Raw genomic sequence first — 12,211 nt, 5'->3', positions numbered from 1 at the left:
GCCTTGTCAAAGCCGCTCTCCCTGGGTGTCCCCGGGTGCGCACAGCGCCAGTGCCCAGCTGGAGGGGCAGTGGCAGCTGTGGAGACACGCACCCACCCGGGCTAGGGAAGCAGCAGCCGGAGGACGGCGAGGAAGACGCAGGGAGGCTCAGGAGCAGCGTCCCGCCGGGAACGCCCGCTGCCACCTCACCTCTGGCTCGCTGCGCGGCGTCGCGCCACTGGGACAGCGACCGGCTCCCGGCTCTGCCCGGCGGCCGCCCCGGCCCGGCCCCTGCCCCGGCGCTCGCCGCCACCCGCGGGCGGGGGCGGAGGGCGGGGGGAGGTCCGGGCTCGGAGCCGAGCGCCGCCAGCCCGGCTCGCCCCGCACACGCTCGCACTCCGCACAGCCCGCCCATGGCTGACAGGAGCCTGATCGAGGGCGCCGAGCCCCTGCAGCACCGGGAGGAGCCTCCGGAGTGGGGCTACGAGGAAGGTGAGGAGCGGGCGGCGACTCCGCCGGGGAGAAAGTTGTCCGCTGCCGGGGGAAGAGGAGGCGGTGTGGGAATTTCAGTGGCGGGGCACAGCGGGGTTCGCTCCCCGGCCGTCCTGAGGAGCCGGGAGCGGACAAGCGCCCTCCCGCAGCAGGTCCATCCCCGCTGGCGGGAGGGCAGCGCGGGGCGGCGGCCGCGGAGCCGCAGGGTCCGGCCGAGCTGCCCCTTCCCTGCCCGGGGACAGAGTCCGTCTGACCCGCGGCGCGGGGTGCCGGGTCCCCCCTGACCGCTTTTCCCTTGTGCCTCAGGAGTGGAGTGGGGGCTGATTTTCCCCGATGCTAACGGGGAGTACCAGTCGCCCATTAACTTGAACTCAAGAGAAGCTAAATATGACCCCTCGCTCCTGGAAGTGCGTTTGTCACCGAACTACGTGGTGTGTCGTGACTGCGAAGTGATCAACGACGGGCATTCCATTCAGATTGCCCTGAAGTCAAAATCAGGTATGCTGAAACATGGCCTTGATTTTCCCGGTTTAAGCTTGTGTTGCCTGAAGACTCACTGCACTCTTGTCCCGGAGTGTAGGAAAAGCAGCCTTTCCCAGCTGAGAGCAGTTGTGCCCATTCCGCATGGACTATGCCCGGTGAGAGTGTTGCTGTTGACTTTGGTAGGAAGAGGAACAAGTGTTGCAGTGGGAGCTGCAGATTTTGATGCCAGGCTGGATGGTCAGTGAGATTGCTTCAAAGCAGGTCCAGAATTTCCTCTTGTGGTGGTGGTATCCAATCCACTGGCATTAACAGCTGTCTGCGCTCAGAAGCAGTACAGACTATTGCTAAGGCAGTGTAGTGCCAAACTGTTCTGTACAGTTGGCAAGATTTGTTCATGGTTCAAAGACCATGTAAGTTAAAAGTGTTTTTTCCAATTAACTTGAGTGCATTTTGAATACTACCTACAGATTGGACAGCTTAAGATAAATACACCAGTTATACATGCTCACAATATCGATGAGGACCAAGTAGGAGGCAGTCCTCATTTCTTAAAGGACAACATTTTTGGTGTCACTCATCAAATTCGATTTAGAAGAAAATAATAAAGGAAACAATTCCAACATAAGTGAAGTTGCAATATCTCATCCAGACCTTTCATCTGGGTAAACCGTTCTGTAGGAAGGTGGCAAGAAAGTAGGGAGGAAAAAAAGTCCTCTTTGCTTTCCAGCACTGCAGTAGTTCTTACCATGTTTTTGGAAGAGCCTCCATGTTATTCTAACCAGTCTTAGCTAGTAACAGCCCTTTGGGGGCATTTAAACAGCTGGACATTGTCAAACCATGAGACATTCCAACTTCTGTTTCCTTCTGAGAAATCAGTAGTATTGGGAACTGCAGCTGTACTAAGTGAGGGACTCAGTTCAGTTTTACACAGTTTTTTAAAAATGAAGGGTTTGTTATCTTAATAATGATGCTTTGGTTTATAATTTCATTTCTATGATAATTTCAATGTAGTTTTGCAACACAGAACAATTATTTCCATGGAATTTTGCAGATTTGCAATAAAAGAGAAATGTTATACTTCCAGTCAGTTTTACTGCCTTCATCAGAAGCAGAGCTCTTTTCCCAAGGGATAAGGTTCTCCCTGCAGGATCAGGAATTCTTGAATTCTCCTGTGGAGGAAGTGAGAGTGACCACAAGTGACCTCATCATTCATATGCCAAAATACAACTCCTTCCATGCTACCTTTTCCAAAGGCAGTTTCTAACTTAGTAGTGATTAATAAGATGAGATCAATGCACCTAAATGCCTTTGCAAAACCATTAAGAGAATTAGAAAAAAAGGAAAGAGTTCTTTTATACTCGAATGCAATGTGATGCCAGACAGATGAGTCTTGAATTATAAGAAAATGTAAAATAGAGAAAAAGTTTATGACTGAAGTATGGAATTATGATTTAGGAACTCTTGGTTTAGCTTCAGATTTTTGTTAAATTTAATGTTATGTAATTTGCCATTTTCCCTTTGTAAACTGGGAATAATTTGGGAGGGAGAGGACAAGATTTATTAAACCTACCAAGCGGAGAAGAGAGTTAATAAGCTGTGACTGAACCTGGCCTAGTATTCTGGCCATTTTTCAGAGATTGCAGAAACTCCTGCAGTTTCTTTTCCTCACAGGAGATCTCTGATGACAAATCCATTTAGCTGGATTATTTTGTTGGGAACTATTGAGCACTGGATGCTTTTGAAATTCTGTCCAATTAATGTGCAAGAGATCCTCATCTACTGTAATGTTAGCAGTCAAAGTTCTTTATGGAAAAAAGCAAAGTATGATTAAGATGCATATTAAAAATAAATTTGTCATGACTGGTGAATGTTTTTATCTTTTAATTCAAGACACACAGTCCATATGGAGTTTCCAAATCCTTCTCATTATTTAATTGCAAACATTTTCACAGCTGCTTTCATTTTGATAGTGGAATATGTGTTGTGCATTTGGTGGAAGAACCATGACCAGCTATGAAATAGTTTTATCATGGGATCAGTCTCCTATCTGAAGCCTTGGAAATAAACTCTTTGAAGCTCCTGGAGATCCAGAACTAAATCATATAGAGAACATTTGTTCTAGTTACAGTTTTTCTCAGAGCAATGTTTTAAAACAGAGAAAACACTCAATTTTCCTAACTGAGAAGATGATGATGATGATGATGATTATTATTATTATACTGTCCTAATTAAGCACTAATTGAGTATCATTATTCTTTTTGTTTGTCCAGATTTCTTAAATATTTCAATTGGTTCTTTCCTCACGTGTTCACTGGATTTGTAGATTTTCCCTCTAGGGGATATAGCTATAGACAGAATATAGATAAAGCAAGGTTAAGGAGAAAATCTGAATCTATAACTATATTTAGGACATTTCATTTTAGAAAGTCTAATTAATGGCTGTTAGATAAGTTGTGATGAATTATTAAAGGAGGATTAACTGGAATATTTGACTTTTTTCCCTCCAGCTTAGGAAAAACATAATTGATCTGTTTTATTTCATTTTTTTTACAGTTTCATACCTTTGGTTTTGTGTTTGTACAATTGTAATATGATTCACTTGCTAACTTATGTTTTAGTATTACACCACCTCTTCTGCTCCAAGCTCAGGTGGTACAGTTTGTGTGTCAAAATAGCTATATATTTTGGAACTAATTCCCTAAGGCTATATTTCCTACAGTTAAATAATCCTTATCAATTATCAGAGATTGTAAAAGATTAATTCCAAGTCTATGAAACGTAAGCTAGAATTTAATGGGTTCTGGGGAGGACTGTGAATGCCCTTAAATAAAACTCAGCCCTGCCTGGAAGCCAATATTCAATGATTTTAGTGGGAAGTTACCTCCAGCTTGTGATGTAATATTTGATCTAAAGCAGATTCAGAAATCCCTGGGCAAAATGTTTCCATTGATTAATTCCAGAGCAGGTTGGGCCTCACAATTGCTTGCTTTTACTACTTCTGGTGGAAGTCTCTATTAATGCAAAAGTACTGAGCAGCTATATACATTATTTTTTGTGCACATGTTGTGATTGCGGACAGATGCTTTTAAGAAATTCCAGATGTTTAAAAAACTGGAGTAAGGAAATCCCATGGCTGCCTAGAAACTGTATTTAAGTAAATTAGAAATGCTGGTTTTGCTCCAGTGTGTAGGTTTGATTATATTTTGGTGTGGAGGCATTCAGTATCTCAGAAGCCTGACAGGTGGTATATGACTGAACTCCTTTACCCAGAAAAATAATTGCTATCAAAAGTTTTCTATCCATTTCTGTGACCCATAGTAAATATAGGTGGTGGAAATTAAACATTTGGACAACTTGGAGGTTACTTCCCAGATTAATTCAGAACCCCTGCCATCTGTTTAGAGCACACAGTTAATGTCTTGATAAGACAAATAAACATTCCCTCTTCTGACTGGTAAAGGTACAAGGCTTTTATTTGGTGTTCTGCATCATAAAACCAAGAGTTCAGTATGACAGCAGTTTCACTGTTTTTCATAACTGCCTCAATTCATGTTCTGTACCTGCAAGGTTCTTCAGAAGTAAAGGTGACAATTCTATTAACTTAACTCTTCTTTCTGGTACCCCTAAGAATATAGAAGATTGCCACAGACTCCTTGTTGTATTTGAAGAATATATTCAGTGGCTTGTCTGCTTTGAAAGGCAAGTTCTTTACCACTTATCTTCTTTCCCAGTGTTAATAGGGGGGCCATTACCTCGGGGACATGAGTTTGAACTGCACGATGTTCGATTTCACTGGGGGAGAGAAAACCAGCGTGGTTCTGAACACACAGTTAATTTTAAGGCCTTTCCCATGGAGGTAAGAGTGCTCTGCATTGTATAACACCCGTGAAATGCAAAAGATTTTATTTCATTGCCTGAATTCTTGGTAGCCCTAAAGCGACTTCCTTTTAGCTCTGCATGCTTTATATTTCAACCACAAAGCTGTCTTCCTGAGGTGTGCTTTAGTGCAGGTAAATTAGGATATGCACCTGGAATAGAATGCCTCCAGCACTCATCACACTGTATGATTAATTGGTCGTAAAGTTAACTTGCAGAATTATTAACTTCTTTCTTATTAGTGTTCTAACAAGATCTGCCATTTCAATACTTCCCATGTCACCTTGACTAATAGCTATAGATGGGGAGAACTAGCCACTGGAAATATTTCCATGGTGAGTAATAACAATTTAGGTCAGTTTGGAGTAAGTGTAGAGCAATTTGTTCATGAAACAGCTTTACCTACTTAAAAATTGAAGATTATGTGACAGTTGTCTGTATGTTCTCCAAGATCTGAAAAAGTACATGATTTTGAAATAAAAACAAAGTGATAATGCAGTCTTAAAAAAATCAGCTCCTCATGGGGTTCGTGTCATAGGCAACACAAAATGCTTGGTCCTGTTTCTCCTGCCCTCCAGCAGCAGTTTGTGTTCACTTCCCACTGTCTCGTTGCTTACAACTATCAAGGAATTGCTTGGAGTATTCCTTAGCCCCTGGGCTGCAAGACTACTTCTAAAATATACCAACCCTAATGTTTGGCGACTTCAGCTTTGTATATTTTATCTTTTATTTCATTTGTTGTGCACTATTTTTTTAAAAAAAGTCAAGTTTTTTGGAGTTCTTTAAATTATTTTTGCCTTATTTATCTATCATAATCCCTCATGAGTCTGAAGCTGTTTCTTTTATTCACTGTTCTCAGTGCTAGGAAATTTATTATTGTAGTGTTCATGACTGCCTGACTACTGGAATAGAACTGTCTTATGGAAAATAATATAAAAATATTAAAGAATATTAAAGCAACTACTGCAGAAATAAGTGAAAAAATCTTGTGGATTTACATCATCCATCTAGTTCTTAGGGTTCAAATACTTTCTTTAAAAGTTGTAGGTCAGATTTTAGTCTCTGCTCTTTGCTATTTTGCACTGGTCTATCACAACCTCCCATATATAAACATAATCATTTGGAGTTTTCAGGTTGAATTGAGTCAGATCATAGAATATTTATGTTGGAGAAGGCCTTTGTGATCAACAAGTCCAATCATAAACCTAATACTGCCAAAGTCCTCCCTTAAATCATGTCCTTAAGTACCACACCTATGTGCAGGTCCCTCTCTGCAGGCTGATTCCAGGCAGGTCTTGGAAACTCAGAATTGCTTGAATGGATAAGACTCATTAACCAAAGGGAAAACAAAGCAGTGACTTCTGCATCCTGATTACCTGGCATAATATATACAATATGATTTATATGGGCAGTAAGACCTTCAGGATACTGCAGTGTTACCCTGAGGCAAGTAGCCAATTCATTATAAAATAGCTCTGCTTAATGCTTTTCTTCAAGGCTGGTCCAGTATGTGGTGATTGAGAAACACTCATATGAGCTATGCTGAGAACTGTACTTGGGAATCTATCAGGGTTTCCTGTCTCTTTGTTAATTAAAATCACTTGCAAACCATCTTGGTGGTATGTGGGAACAGTTCCTTGTGAATCTGCAGAAAACCTAGAATTATTTACTCCAGATCAGTCCAGACAAAAATATGCTTGACCCAGAGATACAAAACAACAAACTTAATAAGTCATGAAGGGATTTCATTCTTCACCTACTTTAAAAGCAGTACAGCAGCTGCACAAACAGAGTTCTGGCACAGTTGAAGAACATCACCTGGAGGTGAGCAAGCCAGTGTTTTTCTGTTTCCTGCATCTAAGCAGCTTTCAACTAAACTCTAACTTCCAAGAAATAATTACTGATGCAAAAATTCTCTAGCAGAAAAAACCTGACCCATAATACACTTTAAGTACAGTATGAGTGTGTCATTTTGTGAAGAGATAAATCCTTATGGCAGAAAATGGCCAGTTCATCATCTTCTGCCCCAAGCTGCAAGAGAGTGCAGAGCAGTTTTTTTGGTTTTTTTGATGGATGAACTGCATTTCCTTCTGCTATATGCACAAAGAGCTGTTATATTAATTCCCTCTCAAATTGTCCAAGTCAAATATTATACTTGAGCAATAGTAAAATGGGTGCTTGTGGCCACTATGATGTTTAGGTAGCGCACCTGGGGCTCCAGAATGGAAGATTTGCTGTTTGCATTCCAGGCATAGCCTTGTCTTTTTTTTTTTTTTTTTAACAATGGTTTTGATCAATGGACCAGGAAATCTTATTTTCTTGGCTTTTGACATTGGCATTGGTTTATACAGTTGTTGGAAATCATCAAATTCTGAATGTATTTTTGCCTTGATTTCTCCTGGGTTTCACAGACTGACAGAATATCCTGTCTTGGTAGGGGCCCACATGGATCATCCAGCCCAGCTCTTAAGTAAATGGCCCAAATGGGGATTGATCCCACAATCTTGGTGTTTTAACTACCATGCTCTAATCAGCTGAACTGAGTTTGCTGGTTACTGAGCTCAAACAGCAATTGATGCCTGTTTTGGCTACATCCAAGCAGTCTGCTGTAGTTTATGCTTTCATACAAAATAAGCTGGCAGTTGCTTGTGCATCAGTGCAGATCAAGTGCATAAATTTGAATATGTTGCAGATCAAGTGCATAAGTTTGGGTCTTTTTCAAGTGTAACAAATCTAGTAGGTCATCAAGAGAATCAAGAGCATCCCTATCATTTGCCATGGAAATAATTTTTAGTGTTCCTAAGACACTAAAAATTATTTCCATGGCAAATGATAGGGATTCTCTTCTCTTTGTGAGAGGAAAACAAGGAGATAAGAGGTAATATGAAAATGGAAATGCTTGGTTTAAGTGGGTACGTTAACAACACAACAGGCTGGCCTAGATTACACACTCTGCTACTCTATTTTAAAACCTGAACTGAGCAGGTCTACAAAAATCAGCTTTTACTTTGATGAGATCTGAGATGACTATCTGAGACTAACTATTGGCTGGAGCAGCAGTCTGGTTTTTTAGGGCTGAAGACACTGGACAAAATAGTTGTGAAACAGCTTCATATTACCATGTAATGACCTTTGTAAAAGATTTTGAAAAGGAGTGTAATTTTTCAAAGTTTGGAAGGCCAATCTTCAATTACTTCCTTAGTCTCTTCATCTTTGGTACCATAATTTCTATAAAAGAAGTTAGGCAATATCCTGTATTTGTTGGGTAATATCCCATGTTTCTCAGTGCAAAAATCCATTACTTCTTACTACGCAGCCAGGGCCTTTGCATGTGGTTAGGATATATAGTTTCATGGTGAAGTTGGGTAGATTACAAAGCTTGTGTAACCTCTGGAACAGCTTCTTGAGCTAATACATATTGTCCAAAATGTTGTTCATGTGGCTTGGGGGCTGAGTTCTTAGTTTTTTAATTCTTACATGAGGTTCAGCAAAGATGTGTTTTCCACCTTCCTTGACTGAAGAAACCAGAATGTAGACGGTGATATGCCAGTGTTTTCATTTTCACTAAAAAAATCTGTGTTTGCAGTAAGTTGGGAAAGCAGGACAAAACAAAAATATTTGTCAAAAGTAAATATGGTAGCACCTCTTAAACTGAGGAGAAGCAGAGGGCTGCGTGTGCCAATACTCCTCCCTTTTCTTCATGAAAACAAGAGCATGAAGACTGCTCTTGCCCTTTGGGCAGGAATGGGAAGGAAGCATTTGTGCAACTTTCTCTAGAAATCCTTCTCACCAACTACTTCTACTTCACGTTAAAGAGTGCTACTTTGTCTTTTGGCCAAAGGTGTGTTGGCCATGACATGTCCTAAATGTTTAGTAAAGGTCTTAACACTGAGAGACTGTTTCATGCCAGCAAATGGAACAGGGTACCAAATTCCTGTGCCTTACAGTACAAATTTCCACAAAGCAGTGAAATCCACATTTACACATGTGATTTACCTGAAGCTGATAGAGGTGTAGGAAGGAGAGGAACTATATGGCATCTTTATTCCTCTCCTTGATGCCAAGAGTATGGGTTGGAGAAGGAACAAAAGCAAATGAAGAACTAAAAAAACTGACTCTTTCCCTTACTTCTGATGTATGACAGGGAGATAGAAGAGGATGGGGATTGCAAATTGCTGCTAATTATTTTTGTTAACAAAGTGAAATGGGAGCAGCTAAAAATGAGTTCCCATTGTATCTGATCTCTGTATAAACACAGCATATTATAGTGCCAGGCTGAATGAACTTACAGTCTAAAAATGAAATCCAGTAGGAGAAAGTAAATCACGTGAGAACATCAATGCAGGTTTATGGGGGAAAAAAATGTTTTCACTACTTCTGAAATGAAGGGAAACACAGAAAAATATAAGGGGGCCTGAAAGTTGTCTTTTCCTCTTAGTTAGTCAAATGGTGGTGTGACCAAAGGCACAAACTGACCATAAAGGCACAGTTGTTTCCAGGCTCCTGCTCTGAAATAAAAGTGTATCAGGGAAAATAAAAAGGTTCCTTTCACCACTTGCAGTATAACTAGGAGGATAATTCCCTGTAATCCATCCTCTTTAAAATGCAGGATTACATTAGCTGTGAACCATGTGAAAGCTCTCAGTAGAAGTGGGTTGGCAGAAAAAAATTTAAAAAATGTTTCCAAGATGTGCAGGAAGATTAAAAAACTATTATTGTCTGTCCTACATTTTTTGAGTAGAACAGAAGAAAATACAGTTGCTTCAAGGACCAAAATCAGTTCTGGAAAGGAATAAAAACTATTTCTTTCTGTTGGGTAACAAAATGCAAATTAATTAATTCTGCAGACTCTTTCAGAGTAACTGAAATACCTGCTGCAATGAAGGTAACAGTGCAAAACACATATCCTATCCTCTATTTGATTGAAACCATGATGTTTTCCTTTGTTAACAAGAAATGGTGCCTGAAGTACTCATCTAACACTGTTAAAGCTTTAGGGCTTCAGGTGAGGCTGTTAACATTACACTTACCTACTAAAGCCTTTACAGTCTTCAGTGTGGTGTTTTCTCTGTGCCTAGTTCTGAAATCAGATATCTGCACACAGTGCATACCCTTTCTGGCATTTCTGGAGAGAAAGTATCATGCTTTCAACACAGAAATTTAATTTTTGCCAACTTGTAATATTCTTTGCCAAGGCTATTTGACCTTGCGGTCTATTTAATCATTTTCCTATTACCTTATCTGGATTAAAACAATAAACCAGAGTATTTTTAATTGTAATAGAAGGCCTGGGAATCATTGTGCTTGTCAGTGCATCTCTCCCTCTTTATTCAGAGACTGACAAGCTGCAGAAGGACTGGGTAGGTGTGAATGGCAAGCAGAATTCAAACCATGATGACAGTAGTTTCTTTATTAGGACTGTGACCCAAGTGATAAACTCTAAAAGATAAACCAAGGAGTAAATCCCGTTGCCTTAGTTGGTTGCATTGATTGCCTGCCTGAGAAAAAAAAAATTAATTCCACTCACATTGACAGCACAAGACCTTTGAATGAAGGATATCTATGAATTTAATTGGAGGCAAAAAGAACAGATTCCAGAAGAGTTTATGTAGCTTCATGCTGAGGTCTGGAACTCTGCTCAGACTCTGTCCAAGTTTTCTGGTGGAATATTAACTTGTTGCTTATAGTCTTGGACGATCTTCTAAATTTTGGAATCATTGCAGGTGAACACTCTTAGCTGTGATTAAACACAGTGTGCCTTATAAGGAAATGATGACATTTGTCTAATAGTTAATATCCTTGTCAGGTTATGAATAACACTAGTAATTGTTTAAAGTAGATATTCTCATTGGACAGTATTTAATTTTTGAGGACAGAATTGTGGAAAAAAACTCCATGAAGATTGTGCCAATATTTAAACAGATGTTTTCAGGGTTGTTTTCTAAATCTCAGTGATTTCTACAAAAGCAATTTTTATGTGTTAGCCATTTAGGAATGCAACAGTAATACTTAGATTTACACAGCACTCCATGGGCAAAATTGGTGTTAGCACCTATTCCAGGACTGTCAGTGAATTGTATTATGTGGGATCCTAGTCCCAAATGTGCAGGTGTTTAAGTATTTTTCTGCATTTTTCTATGTATCATACAGTCCATGTATGCAATCCCCTAATTGATGTGACTTCTCTTTGGGGTTTTCATGGTGGGTCAAAGCTGTGAGGTCTTTGTTTCCTCCCAATGTACAGGGAAACATGAAACCAGCAACAAGATAAAGAAAAAATTACCATCATCGTAAAAGCACACATGATCAGCTTATGACTCCTGAGATTGCTAGTGCTTTAAGTTCTTTCAGTTATGTTTTTATTGTTGTTGAGGGTTAATTTGACATAAGTAGGCACATGCAGTCTCTGGAGTGTGCTTTGGTTTTGGGTAATTTGCCAATATGGGCTTCAATAGGCCCTTGTTTTGCTCACTCACATACAGTTTTAATTTTACAGGAATGGACCTATGTGATTTCTAGTGTGAATTCCTGAAAGCAGGTACAAAAATGGGCTGATGTATTTGCACAAACGTGCTTTTATCATGTCTAACACCTGAAAAAAAATTTAAGTTAAGGCCTGTGGAAAAAGGCACACACCTTTAGAGGCAGCAAATATGCTATCCTTCTGTGCAAAATCTACAATGTATTTATTGGATTGTGGAAGATGTATTAGCTGCCAGACACCAGGTCAGAGAGGAGTGGTGTTAATAGTGTTTACTGAAGCCTTTTTATATTTTTGTCTGTTTTTTAATAGTCATTTCAGTTTTGTGTGGAGAAGTTCTGTGGCCCATATGCACCTAAACCACTTTGAAGGTGGCAGTTGAAATCATCTGTGATTAGTAACTTCTACCAGGATGGAGAATTTCAGTATTCATTGAAGAAATAAATAGTACAAACTAAAAAAGACTGAGCAGAATAGGACAAACTAACAAGAAAAAAAAAATGTAAGGGGAGAAAAGATGGGTGAAGGAGAAGAGAATGAGAAGAAAATGAGGAGCAACTGAAAAGAGGAGCTCTTCTCTGGGCTCCCTGTTCCACCCAATCTCAGTCTATTAGTCTGTTAGTCTCAGTTTAGTTCTGCCAGAAGCCACAGGCAGTCTTTGCATTTTACCTGCATCAAATTTTTTTGCAGCCCTGCTGTGCTATGGTGAGATGCTCAGTTGCAGCCTGTTTGGTGGCACTGCATCCTTGTGGAGGCAGGCGTGTAACCTTGGACAGAATAGCTCTTAGCATACCCCTCTGTGGTAGCAACACTACAGCCTCTGACACTCTATGGAATTATTTTCCTTCCTTGAGCAGATTTACAGCTTTGCCTTCTCCTTAACTCGACTTTCTTACCCAA

At 40.3% G+C, this 12,211-nt stretch overlaps 1 protein-coding gene across 1 annotated transcript in view; it reads left to right on the top strand.

Moving 5' to 3' along the window:
• The first annotated feature begins 347 nt into the window (after positions 1-347).
• The window catches only part of CA8 (carbonic anhydrase 8), a 50,828-nt gene continuing 38,964 nt past the window's right edge, over positions 348-12,211 (top strand). The window contains exons 1-3 of the mRNA XM_030238071.2: positions 348-471; positions 778-969; positions 4,686-4,810. Of these exons, the coding sequence (XP_030093931.1) occupies positions 393-471; positions 778-969; positions 4,686-4,810 (396 nt within the window). The 5' untranslated portion in view covers positions 348-392. The remainder of the gene's footprint in view (positions 472-777; positions 970-4,685; positions 4,811-12,211) is intronic.

The sequence above is a fragment of the Serinus canaria genome, chromosome 2 (genome assembly GCF_022539315.1).
Source record: "Serinus canaria isolate serCan28SL12 chromosome 2, serCan2020, whole genome shotgun sequence".
Classification (NCBI taxonomy): domain Eukaryota; kingdom Metazoa; phylum Chordata; class Aves; order Passeriformes; family Fringillidae; genus Serinus; species Serinus canaria.
The sequence above is the reverse complement of the archived record's forward strand: the minus strand, read 5'-3'. Positions and strand labels throughout refer to the sequence as shown.